This window comes from Macaca thibetana, chromosome 8 (genome assembly GCF_024542745.1).
Source record: "Macaca thibetana thibetana isolate TM-01 chromosome 8, ASM2454274v1, whole genome shotgun sequence".
NCBI lineage: Eukaryota > Metazoa > Chordata > Mammalia > Primates > Cercopithecidae > Macaca > Macaca thibetana.
In genome coordinates, this window is record NC_065585.1 from 125695479 (window position 1) to 125713952 (window position 18474).

General features: G+C 34.1%; 1 protein-coding gene across 1 annotated transcript in view; it reads right to left on the bottom strand.

Annotated features, from left to right (window-relative positions):
* Window positions 1-18474, bottom strand: part of PCM1 (pericentriolar material 1) — a 106951-nt gene that overhangs the window by 36258 nt on the left and 52219 nt on the right. Inside the window, 8 exon segments of the mRNA XM_050802146.1 lie at window positions 107-220; window positions 222-244; window positions 1978-2136; window positions 3686-3806; window positions 7545-7673; window positions 8012-8184; window positions 10527-10583; window positions 13047-13211. Of these exon segments, the coding sequence (XP_050658103.1) occupies window positions 107-220; window positions 222-244; window positions 1978-2136; window positions 3686-3806; window positions 7545-7673; window positions 8012-8184; window positions 10527-10583; window positions 13047-13211 (941 nt within the window).

Genomic DNA, 18474 nt, shown 5'->3' on the forward strand with positions numbered 1-18474 from the left:
TTTCTTTTGTTTACCTATACCATTGAACTTTATCACAATAAGGTCTTTTGTACGAATTAAAAAACAAAACACAAAGTTTTGTTTATTTTTTAAAATAACTGCTTACCTTCAAAAAGGGAATGACTTCTTTCATAATTGCTTTAATTTGCCGGTCCAGCTGCTGAGTATCAATTCTAGGACATGGGACGGTAGAAACTTCACTTACAGGTTGTTGTGAACCTATGATTTTCAATAATGGGAGTTTCTAATTTTTAAAAAGAAAACGATACATTAGCATAAAAAAGCCTATTATATATACATATATGCCTTAATGTTGAAATTTAAAGAATATTAAATTCTGATTTTATGCTAATACAAAGAAACATGTTTGTACTTTTAGCACCCCTATCAATTAAAGTAGTAAGAAAACGACTATATCACATATTTAAAATTTTTATACAGAATTAGTACTTCTAATCAATAAAACATATACCTTCTAAATCGAATAACTGAAATCACAAAAATTCTAGAAGATAACACTGGAAAAATCCTTCTAGACACTGACTTAGGCAAAGACGTCATGACCAAGAACCCAAAAGCAAATGCAATAAAAACAAAGATAAACAGATGGAACTTAAATTAAAAAGTTTCTGCACAGCAAAAGAAATAATCATCTGAGTAAACAGACAACCCACCAAGTGTGAGAAAGTCTTTGTAAACTATGCATCTGACAAAGGACTAATACCCAGAATCTACAAAGAACTCAAATCAGCAAAAAAAAAAAAAAAAAAAAAAGAAAAAAAGAAAAAAAAAATCCCATCAAAAAGGGGGCTGAGGCCAGGTGTGGTGGCTCACAACTGTAATCCCAGCACATTGGGAGGCCGAGGTGGGCGGACCACTTGAGACCAGGAGTTCAAGACCAGCCTGGACAATATGCTGAAATCCCATCTCTACTAAAAAATACAAAACTTAGCTGGGCTTGGTGGCACATGCCTATAATCCCTGCTACTTGGGAGGCTGAGGCACGGTTCAACCTGGCAGGCAGAAGATGCAGTGAGTTGAGGTTGTGTGACTGCACTCTAGCCTGGACAACAGAGCAAGACTGTGCTCAGATTAAAAAAAAAAAAAATAGTAGTAGTAGTAGTAATAGTAGGCTAAGGATATAGACTATTCTCAAAAGAAGATATAGAAATGGCCATCAAACATATGAAAAAATGCTCAAAATCACTAATTATCAGGGAAATGAAAATCAAAGCACAAACTACAATGTGATACCATACTACTCCTGCAAGAATGGCCATAATTTAAAAATAAAAAAATAAGAGACGTTTAGTGTGGACATGGTAAAAAGGGAACACTTTGACAGTGCTGGTGGGCATGTAAACTAGTACAACCACTACGGAAAACAGTATGAAGATCTACCATTTGATCCAGCAATCCTACTACTAGGTATCTGCTGAGAAGAAGTCATTATATGAAAAAGATACTTGCATGAGCATGTTTATAGCAGCACAATCTGCAGTTGCAAAATATGGAACCAGCTCAAATGCCCATCAATCAACGAGTGGATAAAGAAAATGTGGTATATGTATGTATGTATGTGTAGATATATACATATATTTATTTATACACCACAGCATACTACTTAACCATAAAAAGGAACAAAGTAATGGCATTCGCAGCTATCTGGATAGAGTTGGAGACCATTAATCTAAGCGATGTAACTCAGGAATGGAAAACCAAACATTGCACATGCTTACTCATAAGTGGTAGCTAAGGTATGAGGATGCAAAGGCATAAGCAGGATACAATGGACTTTGGGGTTTCAGGGAAAAGGGTGGGAAGCGGATAAGGGATAAAAGACTACACACTGGTTACAGTGTATACTGCTCAGGTGATGGGTGCACCAAAATCTCAGAAATCACCACTAAAGAACTTATTCATGTAACCAAACACCACCTGTTCCCCCCAAAACCTACTGAAAACAAAAATATATACCTTCTAAATTATTAACTGTAGTACTTGCATCAGCACCATCTTCATCCTCAATAATCCTGCAGGTGCATCTCATATTTGAGTTACTTTCAGCCTCAGTCTTCATGCGCTCATATTCCCTCATTCTGGCTAATGCTTGATCTAAGTGAATCACGGTGTTACCTGTATTTGGAACAAAAATATTTTCTGAGTATGTAAAAGTGAACTTTTTCATATACTCCTCAAAATGCATTAATTAAAAAATGTCCAAACAAAAGGAAGGAAAATTAGCTTCAACAAGTTCTACACACTACACTACTTGAGTACTTCATATACATTATCAAACTTATTTAATCCTTAGAATAATCCTATAAAGTACATGACATTACTTTCATTCGCAGAAAACCTAAGTGAGTTGCTCAAGGTTTCACAGACAGTTCAATGTAGGAACAGGGCTTTAAACTTAGTTATCAAACTGTGAAGCCCATATTTATTTCACTACATTTTGCTGTTTCATTTAAACAATACAAGTAAATTCCAAAATGTCATGCAAATTCTGATGAAAACAATGCAACCTAAAACAAGCAAATTAGGTAAGAAAAAGGCCTATCAATGAAATTTCCCAATTCTATGTCTACTTCAGACACAGCTAGTGGTGCAGGGTTGTAAGAAGAAAAAAAAAATCAATAAATGAAAGAAAATACATAGGAGTCAAAGTATTCTAGCAACTCAGAAAGGGAGGGACAACCTAAGGGAAGAGGGTTGGCCAGCTATACAGTCATTTTTCTCTGTAATGGGATGAACTCAATGCAGACCCAAATAAGTATTTACTTAGAAGTCAGCTAAGGCTCAGAGTCCTCAATAATTACAATAAGCAAAAGGAATACTTTTGTTTGGGCAAACAGCAGAAATGTAATGACAGGGCAAGGCTAAGCCATTTTCTTTATAGTGGAAAAATACCTTTGAAATTATCTAAATCTTCTCCTCATCACGTGAACAAACACTAGGGTAACAGGACATTTACATTATTTTATGAACTAAGTGCCCCGGATGGCAGAATGACTGAATTCTCAGGTATCTTTTGATTGGCCACAGCCTAGAAATGTATCAAGTATCTATATATTTTTCTTTTCCTTAAATTTCCTTTCCAAGTCTAGGACTCGAGTTTTTTCTCCTTTGGGGTCTGGCAACCCTCTAAACCTCTTTTGTTTTACAGCTGATGGGAGAGGAAAAAAAAAAAAAAAAACAAAACCAACCATGTGTTATGCCTGAGAGTTACTTGAGGTTTTCACTACAGGTTATTTAAGAAATTTGACTGATTACCTCAAATTACAAACTTAACATTTTTATTAAAAATATGATTAGATGAGGACTGCATTGTTCCCATGAATTAACTAGATGACCTTAAACGATGACCTTTCCTTTAAGGAAAAGGAAATTAACATTTTCTGAACTCAAGCAAGTAAGTTCCATTATATTTTCACAAAAACATAGCAAGGTAGGTAAGATTCCCATTTCCTTAGTATATGCAGAGAGTCAAAAATGTCGGATGATTTGTCCACAGCGTTGAGTCAGAAGATTTTTGATTTTAGACTGACAGACAATTAAGTCCATATTCTTTCAACCACACACACTTCACCTTTCTAGACTTTTGTTTCCCTATCAATGCAATTCAAAGACTGGACCAGATAAACTTAAAGTTGTTTCTAAGATTATAAAAAACCCTGCTTACCTAGATCATCTGTTGCAAAAGGCTCAAAATTTGATGATACAGACAGGACACTAGCATTATCAGCATCATTCTGCTCACTTATTTTATGTGTTTCTCTTTCAAAGTTCTTCTCAAAAGTTTCCTAAGTTACAGTAAAACAAACAAACAAAAATCACTAGTACTTCTTTTAAGAATTTCACATTAAGGATTTAACAGAGATAACTAAGTATTTACATAAAATTGTACACCTAAAGGATATTCATAAGTTTCCTCAGTATTCTGTCCAAACAAGATAATATAACCAAAGTTATTAAATGTTGAATATAGAGTCACAGAGAACAGTAACAGAAGTAGCCTTGCAGAGTATTTGTTATTATGTAGATAAACATACACAAAGACAGCTACTGATTAAATTCTAATTTGGCAAAGTTAACATTTTTAATTATTTCTCTACTCTCAGGGACATTCTCCTATCTCCAAACGCTAACAATGTCTGGTAGCTTACTCTACCTGGCTGTCTCACATCTCTAGGAAAAAATATCACAACATCATTTGCATTTTTTAAAATAAACTTTATTGAAATATAATTTATATGCAATGCACTCACTTTAAAAGTACAGTTTGATAAGTTTTGACAAATATATACACTCATGTAACCAGATTCCCTAAAGACCATTTCCATTGGCCCAGGATGTTTCTTCATACCCCTCTACAGTCAATCTCCACCACACCCTACTCATGATTTCTATCACTGTAGATCAGTTCTGCTGATTGTAGAACTTCATACAAATGGAACCAGCCAGTATACACTCTTCGTTGTCTTGACTTCTTTCACTTAGTATGTTTCTGAAATGATTCCATGCTGTGTGTTTCAGAAGTTAATTATTTTTTAATGGCTGCATATATTCCACTGTATAGAAATACCACAGTGTTTATCCATTTATCTCTTGATGCTTCAGTTTGAGGCTATCATGACTAAAGATGCTATGAACATTAACGTACAGTGTTTTTGTGACACATATTTTCATTTCTCTTGGATGAACACCTAGAAGAGAAATTGCTGGGTCACATGCCACGTTTATGTTTGTAAGAAACTGCCAAACTGCTTTCCAAGTGGTTGTGCAATTTTACATTCTCATAAGGACTGTGAGGGTTCCAACTGTTCCACATTCTCACCAACACTTCTTATTGTCAATCTTTTCATTTTAGCCATTCTCGATGTGAAGTGGTATTTTCTGTGGCTTTAATTTGCATACTAGCCATTCATATATCTTCTTTCATTAAGTGCCTGTTCAAATCTCTTGCCCAGTTTTTAATGAGTTGTCTTACAACTGAGTTGTAAGCTTTATATAGTCTAGATACCAGACAGTTGTCAGATGTACATACTGGGATTATTTTCCCATAAGAGTATCTTTTGAAAACCAGAAAATTCCTATTTTTGTCAAGTCTAATTTATTAATTTCTTCTTTTATAGTTAGTGCTTTCTGTGCCCTAAGAAAACTTGGCCTGTGTCAAGGTCATAATTTTCTCCCATTTTCTTTTAAAAGTTTTAATAGTGTTGGCTTTTACAGGACTTTAGGTCATTTCAAATTAATTTTGTTTATAGTGGCAGGGTGTCTCACTTACATTTTGATTATGACATTTTACAGTTGTGTTCTTTCCCTTAACTACTGATCTTTTTAAAGTTTCCTATCTTCAATTATGAAATCAAAGATTCGTCCCTGATTAAAGGAAATTTGGACATTAAGGAACATATTTTAGAAATAGGGAAACCATTTTTTTACTTCTTCAAGTAAGACTTGAAGACAGATGTGTTTTTACCATTTTATTATCATCAGGAGCAGGAGACGCAAAGTGTGTTCTTCTTCCTAAACCTCAATGTCTCCACTCCATCCTCCTTGACTTAAACTCCCAGACACCTAGTTTCACTTTCATTTCTCTCTTCCCTGGGCAAGACAGGTATCTCTTACACATCTTAATATATCTTTGTAAAAGCTTCAAAAATGGAGCTCAAGAAGCATAGAAGCATCTAGAGAATGAGGCTCTAAATCTGCCCAATACAAAAAACACCACATGGCTATTTAAATAAAATTTAACATTTAGTTCCTCAGTCATAATAGCTACACTTCAAGTACTTGCTAGCATGTGGCTAATGACTACAGCATTAGAAAATGCAGACATAAAATAATTCCATCACTATAGAAAGTTCTACTGGATACTGCTGCTTCAGATCTGTGAGTGTCAACACTGGATGTTGTTGTGCTGCTGATTAACCGGCATTAGTAAAGGGAAGATGCTGACCTTAATGCTGAGTTTAAGTTTTGGAAGAAATATCAAAGAACTGATTTAGTTACTTAATTAAAGTAATACTAAACACAATTACTATCCCAAGTCCTTACTTGTCAAGTAGTATAGCATCTTTAAATTTCATTTGATTTTAAAACCTTCTTAGGTTAACTTTATGCTAAATTGTAGCTCAACTTTCAAAATGTGCTATCAATGGTGAAAACCAATGTGCTACAATCTCTTAAAATAAATCAAAGTAATGCTGCCTGTATGAAACTTGGATAAAAGTGAAAGCACTGGAATTAAGGATATAAAATTATTGAAAAATACATCTAGGAATGGAGACTGTTCATTCTCTCTCAAGTTATTTCAATGCCCAATAAACCTTAATATAATTTAACAACTATTTTTTATGTATTCAAGCAGATCGCATTTCATTTCCAACAAAAAGGAATACACAATTTTCAATTAGTTGTAATAACAATCCAAAGGAGCAAATACTTAAACACTACTTCACATTTCACATTGCAAAGTTAATTAAAACCATGTAGTTTTTAGACACAGGTTTATGTTATAGTACTAAAGAAGTTAGAGTCCAGTGGGAAAACATTTAAACACAAAAGATGAGCTAGGGAACTATTATTTTAAATATGAGAAGTTAAAGAGCAAAAATTCAGAAAAACTCAGAAAATTACTGTATCTGAAGAGGCAAGACAATCCTTTGAGGAAACACTGTCTTCAGAAAAAATTTAGTATTAACACTTCAACAAAAGGCAGAAACAGTAACTTCCAACTCTCTACCTACAGCCGATATTTGCTAATCAACTATGGAACTCTTACCCACATAACTCCAGGTGCTAGAGTTGTCATTAAAAAAAGGAACGTATTTGCTATCCCACGACCACATATAATATTTTACAATGAAAGCAAGGCCTGAACCTTGAAATAGGTGATTCCCAAACACCTAGCACATTATCTCCTCAGTATACTAGCAGTTTTCTCACAGTTATTCAATCAGTGATGTGCTAAGTGCTATTTGGAGGACACAGCTTACTAAATTTATACCATTCTCCTCAGCACTCTTCTCCATTTCCAGGTCCTTTTTATTCTATTCAAAATTTTCTCCATCAACTGGAATACATCAAATCACAAGTTTTTTCCTGGAAGACTTTCTTTTGTCTAGGCTTTTTTTTTTTTTTAACCCAAAGACCTGATTTATCCTGTATTTATTCATTCAAGGGTTTTTACTATAATCTCATTGCTGTCTGTTTTACTGAGTATCTTAAATAAATACAACATACATTTGTAAACGTCTTTTAAGAGTCAGCCTCTATATTGGGTAATAATGACATAAATATGGCTATCTTAGACCTCATAATCTATCATACATACCTAATTTTTGGTGTCTGCTACCATATTTTGATTGCATATTATAACTTGCCCTCAAAATAAAATAACACATTATACCCAGGTTTTAAAAAAAGCTGAAAAACAAGCATATTAGGTCTACCTACAATTTGACAATAACCTATTTAACTTTTATTTGCTGCATACTAAAATTATGTCTACAGTTCACTAATCATTATCAGCTTACATCATCAGTAGTAGCAAGGCTCTCACTAGGAGTAAGTTCTGAGTTTGACGCTATCCAAGTACCAGAGTTTACTGACTTTACATTTTCTCCTTTTTCATGGCTCTCAGAAATATGTCTGGATACTATGTCCTAAATAAGAAAATAAGATCATTATTTACATAAAACATACATGCTTAATCATTCATTTATATTACAGATTCAAAAGTAAAAGCAGATGGAAGGAAAAATGTACTGTTTCTACCCTCACAGGTTAAGTGTGAAGAAGTAGACAAAACACTGAAAAGGTACTCAAAAAAATACTTTAATGCTACATAAGCTATACAAAAATTTTAAACAAAATGTCAAGAAAGCACACAGAGAACAGATCAAAATTCATATGGTACATGCTTCAGTCTAAGAAAGCAACCAGATGTAATCATGAAGAAGGTGATAATAGGGTAGGAAAAATTATGTTAGGTACCAGATACCTGCAATGCATATAAAGCCCTCTGTCTCAAGTAGTCTGTATTAAGTAGCTGAAGCTCATGGAAGAGTTCAATAAGAAAATGTGGACGAGATTCATTTTGAGAAATTAATGTAGCTACTTCAGAATAAATAGTATCTCGCAAAGCTTCAAACATGGAAAAATCACTCCCAGTTTCTGGAATACATAAAAGACCAGAAAGTTAATATTGATGAAATACCTTCATGACAACTTTTATTAGCTAACATCATTACTCTCAGCTTTAAATTATCTAAAAATTCTATTTTAGACAATTCTATTTCAGAGCTTTTAAAGAAGAAAAGAAGCTTAATATTACCAATATAAATAAAATCTTAAGATATCAAGATATGTATTTTATACTAAAAATAAAATGTTAATGCATGAATAATATTACCTAGCATTATTAGCATTATTAAGAATCATATTTATTTCTGGTCATATAAAATATACAGAAAATATTATACATTTTATGGGAAACATCAGTGAAAATCTTTCAACACTAAGAAATAAGCTAAGTGCTCATTTCTTTTTTGCTTTTGCTAATATGAACTTCATTACAGAAAAGGAAGTTTGTATATTTTGTTAATGTTAAAAAGAATAAACTGAATGTTGCCAATTAAAACTACTAGATTAAGGTTTATCCAATATAGTCTAATTATCAAATCTCATACATCACAAAGAAAAGTGCTATGCTGATGAGTAACCAAATTTGTAACCTAACATAATAGGTCAATTTCACTACTGTGTCTTATTTACATACTCAGTGTATATTGGAGCAGGCAAGTAACCCAACTGAAGTTTTCAGTTTCACAGAATCTAGGCATCACTCTATTATTTAGCTACAATTTGGCTATATTTACTTGTTGATAACACAAAATTATCACACTCAAAGGTATCCAGTTATACGCTTAATTTTAAGAGGGCAAATTAGGAACTGTTCCCATTTTGAGTTGTCTGTGGGATAAAAAATCTCAAAGTAGTTCTAGCTATCAAATTCTGTAAACTCTAGTTCAACAAAAGAACCACAAATAGCTAGTAAAATATTCAAGTTCTGCAAAAATCAATGATAAGTTTCTAAGAAAGAGAATTTAAAATATTGAGTATTTTAATATATTGTGCTTCAAATAAGTATATATACAAGATTATAAAAACTCATTTTTGTGAGAGGGATAAAAAAAATGCAGAAAGAATGTGCTCTAACAGAAAAATTTTCCACTACTCGGCTAATAATATCTTCAGGTCTCAATTTCCACAAGCATAAAATAATAACATAACTAATACAAGGTATTAACAGAAAATAATTATATATAACAAATATGCAACTTCCCTATTTTGCCTCAGTTACAGGTATAAAATGAAGTGATACACTAAGTTCTCCTAATAGTTTTAAAGTATGAACTGTTACAAAAATAACACTTATTATAATAAGCAGGAACCAAAACTATCTCCGTAAGAAATCTCTACTAATGGGAAAAATCCAGGTAAAAAGAATTTGATATGCAAACTTTCAACTTGTATACTATAGTGCAGTTTAATCATACTTAATTAAAAAAATTCATTTCAAAGCCACAAGAACTGTTTAATGACATATTTAATACCTCTGTATGTGATAAAATTATCAATCTAAATTGCATATTAAAAATTAAATTATTCTCAAATAATGAATATGCCAAACACAAGCTTCATTCCCCCACCACTTCTGCAGTCAAGAGGTGGAAAGTTTATGCCAGTTTCTCCTCCTGAACTGAAATTGATTAGCTTTGGCTAGAAAAATCCCTAATCTTAATCAGGTTTCTCTAATTCCATCCTGTTTTTATATCCTATTTTCAGAGTTCTTTCTTTTCAAAGTGCTACTGATATATTCAGCTTTGTAAGTTATGGGTCCTTGTTTTATATCTTTAGATTCCCCTAAAGGTTCCATTCAAACTGGCTTTTACATTTCATTCATGTAAAGCTGCAGGAGGAGTTAAAAAAAAATTTACATCTCTAAATCATAAAGAACCATATTTAATGAGAATACTTATATTAAAGACTAAAATAGTATTTGGGAATCTTTGTAATTTCCATGATCTTTATTTATCACAGTCTTTGCATGTAATAAATAGTTGTTTTGTTTGATGACTGATTTTTCTAAGATGTTGACTGAAAAGGAAAAATAAACTATAAAACTGTATTTCTAGTTCTAAGAAATATTAATGCTTTGAAGAAGTACAAAATAACCTCAAATCAAGTACTAAACCATAAAAAAGGTTTCTATTACACTTATGTGTTAGGTTACATACACTAACAGAATATGAAAACAAAAGCAGCCAATTTTACCAAGAATTATAAATGAAAGGCTTCAGAATTTTATGAATATAAATTATCTTTTACAATAGTCACATAACATATATACTCTAAGCTAAATCTAAAAAAGAAAAAAATCAGAACAATAAAACTTTTAGGACCAATGGGAAAAAATTAACAAAAGTGGACACCAAAACTACGCAGATTGTTACCTGGCGGTTCATTGCATGCATTTCTGTTAGACTGCTGTAGTATTCTCCTAGCATGTGCTGTAGGAAAGGGCAGACATAAGGATGAACATAAAATGTGTATGAGTAGTAAAGACAGGGTCTATAACATGAATAAGTGAATGAAAAAAAGAAATAAGCAAATTTCTTTAAAATTGTTTGCCTGAACTAAGGCTTATGCTCTACTTAAAAATAATCTCAAGGAAAAAAATCTCAAAAGGTTTGCTATAAACCTATATTAAGGCAACTTATGATGACTATCATAATAAACTTCTATCATTCAGTTTTAGAAGCATACACATCAAGGTGAACCTCCCACAACACCCACGGGAGAAGAGGACTGCGTAATTTAATACTAGCAGTCATATTATGCTATACTCTAATAATCATATGTTATGAGTAGAGTTACAAAAAGTAACATGCCTTACATGCTATAAAGAATTCTAGGTTAATGATTAAAACTAAAAATAAATCTTTTCAGGGCTGGGTGCAGTGGTTCACGCCTGTAATCCCAGCACTTTGGGAGGCCAAGGCGGACAGATCACGAGATCACGAGATCAGGAGATGGAGACCATCCTGGCTAACACAGTGAAACCCTGTCTCTACTAAAAATACAAAAAATTAGCCAGGCGTGGTGGCATGCGCCTGTAGTCCCAGCTATTCGGGAGGCTGAGGCAAGAGAATTGCTTGAACCTGGGAGGCAGAGATTGTAGTGAGCTGAGGTCGCACCACTGCACTCCAGCATGGGTGACAGGGCGAGACTCCGTCTCAAAAATTTTTTTTTAAAAATCTTTTCAGAATGTAAATATGTAAACTTGTGCATATTTATACTATTCAAACATTTTTTAATTCACCAAAATTCAATCATTGTATTTCTCTAAGTAACAGTAAAAGGGCCTGAAGTACTATGACCAATTAAGACTTTCAGTTTAGTGTCCTCCTTCGACCTCTACCTGACTGTTTATTTTTTGAAGATATCACTATTTGGTAGAGAGAGTAAAAGGAGATGAAAATTATAAAATGTTAGTAAAATTCTGGGATCAGGAGAACAGGATTGATATTTTTGCAGAAAGGAACACAGACTTAACAGAAGCCCAGCTTCTAAGTTCAGCTTTACCACTTCCTAGCAATGTGAGCTTAAGAAATTCATTTCAAAATGCAAACAAATGTGATGTTTCTTTTCTGATTACAAAATGGTAAATGCTCATGAGTTTAAAGATGATAAAACCACTATTAACATTTTGATGCATTTTCTTCCAGCCTTTTTGCATTCAAATTTTCGTCTGTACATAGTTGAGATCATACTGTTGAGACAATGCTAAATCTTAATTTCTTTTTTTTTTCCCCTTTGGTTTTCTTAGGTTGGATTACTACAAGTACAATTACTGGATTAAGGGCATGACTTTTGAAACTTTCCAGAAAAGTTATACCAGTTTATATTACTGAGCCTTTATGAGTACTGAAAAACAAAACAAAAAGTGCCCTCTCTTTGACTATGTTTCCTCTGAAAAATGGAAATCAAACCAACTCAGCGTTATGAGGCTCAAATGAGATTTGTTGGTAATTTGAAAATAATGGAGCATGGCACAAAAGATAGCTGCTATTATCATTTTTAAGCAAAAAACGCATGCATTTTACACTAATGCCAATGAAAGCTACTAGATTAAGGTCTACCCAGTATAGTCTACTGTCATGTTATTGCCTCTCTCTCTCCATATTTCTTTGGGATATTCTTTACAAATTAGGAAACTACTGGTGCTTACTTAAGTATTATTTGCTGCCAAGGGACTCAAAAAGTGACAAACAGGGAAATACTATAATAATGTGATTAAGGCAACAAAGTAGGTTTATACAAGCTACAAGGAAAACAGGAGAAAGGGGAAACTATCCGAGCTTGGATTAGAATGGAGTTCCAGAATTAAAATTGTATTAAGAGTCCAGCAGAGAAATGAACTTACAAAAAAGGTAGAAAGGACTTGAGATAGAAAAATAGCTACCGAGGCAAGAAAGAATGTGATAGCTATACAAAAACTTCAGTTCAGTGCCACACAAAGAAAAAAGTGCAAAGCAGAAGGTGTTGAGAAATGAGTCTGGAAAGGCAGGAAGCAATCAAATCCCTGATGGCCATGTATGTTCCGTGAAGGCATTCAGACTTTATCCTGTAGGCACAGTGAGCCAAAGGATTGAAGCAGGGGATGACATGATTTCCTATCTAATTCTTAATCAGATAAGATATTCAGAATTTGAAATGAGGAGTTCCACAACTGTAACTATCCTTTGTTTAGAATTTTATTAAAACGTGTTCAAAACTATTAAACAGTATAACAAAAAATATTTTCAGTTTCTATTTCTCAGTATCAAGGAATGTGCACTATAATTTCCACTATAAAACCTTCCACATGATAGATATGTGTGATACACCAATTTTAAAACCTGCTTTATTACAGCTTTTCAAATCTAAGCTGAAAACCTCCTTATATTAATGCAAACCAAAAAAGAACATACCTGAAGATATTTCTGTAGACCTATTACATTTTATTATTTTTTCCAGTTGCTCATGATTCTTTCTGCTGAATACTTTTGCTTGAACAGGCTCTTCAGTCTGGGCTGAATGTCTGTTCCTACTTTTGCAAGGTTCACATGTGCTAGACATACTGGCACTTTCATACCCTTGAGTAAAAAAAGTGACAACTGTTATCAGTTGCAACTAACTCACACTAAAAGGGAAATCGGTTTCCACAGTCAAACAGTACAGGTAACTCAATTTAGAATGCTAGGAAGGCCTGGTATAAACAGGACACAAAACAGTAAATATGTCTTGGAGGTATCTTTGCAATACCCTTTGGAAGCATGAGGTAACAGTAATAAATCTAACCTTCACTGTTCTTTGATACTCATCTTAATGAGTATATTCCAATTCGAAGTATATGGCAGACCTTAAATGACCCCAAATCTCTACTAGAATTCCAAGTTAGCAATTTTTAATATTAGGAAACATAAGAATTACATCCGATATATACAAATATCCATTATAGAGGGAGAGTAGTCAAATATATTTACCTTTCTTATCTTTTATGTGACATGACTTAAGAGGTCTTACCCATCAATAGGTTATACATATATTCTACAAAATGTTCAAGTTTTTAAAATATTTTGGTATATACACAAGGTAGAAATTCTTTTTTTTTTTTTTTTTGGTTCCACATGGATAGGTGGCTATACCTACCCTCTTTCCACTGAATTAAAATATACATCGGTCAATATACTAAATTCCAATATTTGGGGTTTTATTTTTGGACATTTTATCTGTTCAACTTACCTATTCCAATGCCATTTTCATTCACTTAGAAACACAAGTTATACGGTATGATCAAATATCTGCTAAGGCAAGTCCTACTAGCTTCACTTTTTTCTTGACTATTCTGGGGCACCTGTCCTTCCATATAAGCTTTGAAGTTTTTATTTGTATTTTTTCAACTTTAAAAACCATCTCTGGGGACTCAAAATGGAATCAAATTAAAAGTATGTGTTCATCTGGAGAGAACTGGAAGTTAATAATCTTACGCATTTCCATCTTTTCCATCTTAAGAACATGGTTATGTTTTTATATTTGTTCAATCTTTCTGACGTTCTTCAAAAATACAGCTTTTTATAGACCTAGTACTTTCCTTGTTAAATCTGTTCCTTACGTTTTACCGCCCCCCACTCAAACACTTTTGACTACTACTGTGAGAAGGGCATTCCTCTCCACTTTCATCCTACTGGATACTACAATAGAGAAAAATATTCACACACTTATTCCACAACCAGTCACTTTTAACAGTTTACCTTGTAACTCTAGGAGTTACTTTCCAGTATCTCTTGGGCTTAGTATATAAAAATGCCACTAGAAAAAACACATAAAATTTGTTTCCTTCCTTTTCCAATATTTATTACAATTATAATTCCAATTATTTGACATAATGCTTCCCAAATAATGACAAATAATGATGGTGGTACAGAAGGAATCCCTGTTTAGTTCCTAATTGAGACAGAAATATCTCTGGAGTATTTTCATTTACAATGGTGCACACTGGCTAACAGTCTTTACTACACTTAAATAACTGCCTTTGTTTTCCTTTTTTTTAATTTTCTTTTGAGACTGAGTCTCATTCTGTTGCCCAGGCTCAAGTACAGTGGCACAATCTTGGCTCATTGCAACCTCCACCTACCAGGCTCAAGCAGTCCACCTGCCTCACCCTCCCAAAGTGCTGGGATTACAGACATAACTATCTTCTTATACCCATTTTACTTCAAATTCCCATGAGAATAGCTTCAAATTTTATCTAATCTGCTATGATTATGACTTTTGTCCCTTTGCTAGAATAAATTATGTTGACAGATTTCCTGGTAACAAATCATCATTACATGTCTGTAGATAGTCTAGTGTAGATTGTCTAGAATTCTTTTGATACAATGGCAGATTCAATGTGCTAATATTTTATTTTTACTTTTGAATTTATATTAGTGAGACTGATCTACTGTTTCCTTTATTAAACTGTTCTCTCTTGTCTTTATCTTCCCTTGTATAAAGATCTCTTATGATTCATAGGTTGTTTCTTCAGGTTTCCTCAAATAGGATCAACTAGTATCTCCTTTTCATTCTGACACGTGGAGGGTCCTTTGGCTGAGTACAAGGTTCTTGAGTTGCAGTTCTTTGTCAACTGTGTAGCGTCATTCCACCTTTTTCTACTTCTACTTATGTGGTAAGGAAGATTGCCTGGTGTTGCCCTGGTTCTTTTTCTTTGTATGCAACTTGGTCTTTCATGTGGAAGCTTAGAGGATTTTTACTTTTTCCTTGGAATTCAGGGATTTTTACCAGACTCTGCATAGGTGTTTGTGTGTTTCCCTCACTTCTCTCCTGGCTAGACAACTGTCAGCTGTTCCGATCTGCAGTCTCAAGTCTTTCTTCATCCCATCTATTATTTAGTTATTGCTTGTCCACCTGTTTTGTTTTGTTTTTTTTCTCCTTTAGAACTTCTTGTAAGCCTCTAATTGTTTTCTCTTGATTTTATCTGTTAGTACTTTCTTTCCATTTAATGACATATTCTTCCCCTTGATTTTCTAGGCCAGTAATTTGGAACTTAATAGCACGTGTCCTCTTTTTCAAATAATCTAAACATTAAAACTTAGTTATTTTTTCTCTAGTTCTAAAGAATTTGCTATAATTCAATCTGTTTATGTGCCCTTATTATTTTGTTCAAGCATATTTGTTCAATATTTTGTTCAATAATTCTATTTTCACTAGGTTTTGCCTGTTCCAGTGGTCTACTTCTGTTTTCTCTCTGGTAACTAGGTCCCTTTTATATGCACTGTTATCTTCATTGGCCTAGTCATGACTCTCACCTTCTCTTAAGGCTGGACCCAAATGCTGGATAGCTTTAATGATGGCAAGATGAGGGTGCATGGAAGTCTCATTGCTGTGGTCAAGCAACATTTTCGCTAGCAAGTTGTCAGTCCCTCATCAAGACTATGGGAGGAATCTTCTCTACTGCTTAGTTTCTTCAGCTGTGAAGACTAATGCTCTCCCATGTACAGGGTTAAGGAAGGCTGCCACCTACTCACTCAATAACCCTTCTACCAACTAGTAGCTTGAAGTAGCAAAACATTGCTACTCTTGGGGGTAAGGGGAAGGGTCAATAATAGGAGGAATTGCACGGATCTCCTCCATCATAGCTTTCTCCAAGAATCATGGAGATCGGACTACGCTCCTGACACTCTAGGAAAGAGCCAGCAGACCCTAAAGCCTTGCTTGCATCTTCCAGATCACTGCAGGTCGACTAATAACAAATAATTTCCCAAAACACTGTCAATTTATTATCTGTGATATCCCATCTAGATTCAACCCTCCCTCTCTGTTTCCAAGGTCATCACATAAGACTTCATCATCTCAAATTTAGGTTCCAAGTTTTTTCACTGGTCTCTCAGACTAAAGTTTAGCCTTTGCCACCCAGTCTCCATGAAATTTACTAAAAGGCCTCTTGATTATTATTGATCTTAATATAAAACCAGCAATAAAGGGTATGAGTGCCAAAAGTAATATGTAAAATGACATGACTGGTAGTATATTGCTCACTTAATAACATACAATGATTCTAAAGAAAAAAATTTTAAGTATGTTATTCTAACATGAACATTTATATAAGTGAAATGAAACATTTAAATGCTGTTACTATATCAGATGAAAAATGCTGAATAAATTTTAACCAAAATTAAAATACAGGTAATGTGGTATATACAACATTCTCACTGGGGAGTCACAATAGGTACTTTAAAAAGGCATACACACAGTCATCCTCCAAAATAACTAAAACTGTGAAGAGAAGCAGGCTATAATTATTAAGATGCTACAAAAAGAGAAAAAAAGAAAAAAAAAACTATGGTTTTATATATGAGTCCCAAATTAAAAACATCAAAGGCTACATTTCCAAAGTTAAGGTACTAATGTGTGACTGCTTTCTCTCTCTCCTGAATACCTTGATAGTAATCATCTGGGAAGAGTAGAATTAATGAAGGTTAATAATACTTCTGAGAAACACTGGCTAGGCCAGAAAGTATAACAATAGCAAGAGTAACACATGATGCTTATTACTGAGGGTAACTGTGATGAGAGATAAGGATGTTATCTCCTATGCCACTTCACTACTCTTTCCCTTTCTGTTTTTCTCAGCATGGGGGGCTGACATTACTAGAAGAAACAGTACTTCTACTTGGGCCTCCACTGAAGGGAAACAGATCAGCCATGGCACTCTAGAGACCTTGCACATGTGCAGAGAGGTTAAGGTCTGAATCACAGTACAAGCTGTCTTGGCAGAAGGCCACAGAATCATCCTGGAACATGGGCAAGAGAGGCTTGTGAGAAGTTGCTATGTGGATGAACATTTTCCACTCACCTCCCTCTTGCCCTGAGATGCTTCTGTCAGGAGAGTTTCCCATCTCCTCTCAGGTTCTAATGAAACATTAGACCTTTCTTCCTCACCCTTGTACAGTACATTTGCAGACTAAGAACAGGCTTAGCTGCAGTACAGCAATGATTCCTCAGCAACATGGTGTCCCACCATCCAAGGGACAATCATTAGCCAGCCCCTTTTATTTTGGTGTCACTCTTTTCAAGTGTGAAACAAGGGACACAGAGAAATGGCCCCTTGGACTACTCTTTTCTCTGCCTAAGTAATTAATAAATGACTAAATTCAAAAAGTCTACTGGTTGTTTACCAGCCAAATCTGTCAGGCCTTGCCTTGCCTAATGTTTCACATCCGTTTCATGTCCATCTTCATTAGCGAGCAACAGGAAAGGGAGGAAGGAAGAAATGAAAAGATTCAAGGACAGTAAGAACCCAGAAGTCAGTACCTTAACAGTTCTATCCAATTTTCCAAGAAAAGAGTGAAGAAAATCTAGGCTCCTACTCTCTAATATCATCAGAAGAGTACAGTGTAACCGAATAATACGTCTGGTAACAGAAAAACTCAGTAAGGCAGGAAATCACCTTCTACTCATAAGGTCTAAGTCTGAACTCAAGTTTAAAAGATGATTATTACATAATTTATATATTCTTACCTCACATGCAATATGTATTTTCACATATAAAGACCTTCTAAAGATTAAAACACATTTCCATCATGGGAAACAAAGTTAAATGAGATTTATGAAGCTACTTCTGAAAGAATGTGACCATGCACAAAAAACACAAATATATTTGGATCACTCTAGTAAGTATGGGACAGTATAACTGGCTGTACTATACCTCTCAGGACAGCAATGTAATTCCCACTATGCTGAAATATTTGTCATATCTGTTCCCAATTCCTCTCCTCCTGCTTCTTTCCCACTCTATATTTACTGTAGTAACAATTTGAAAGGCTTTCTACACTTTTCCCCACCCACCTCTATTTA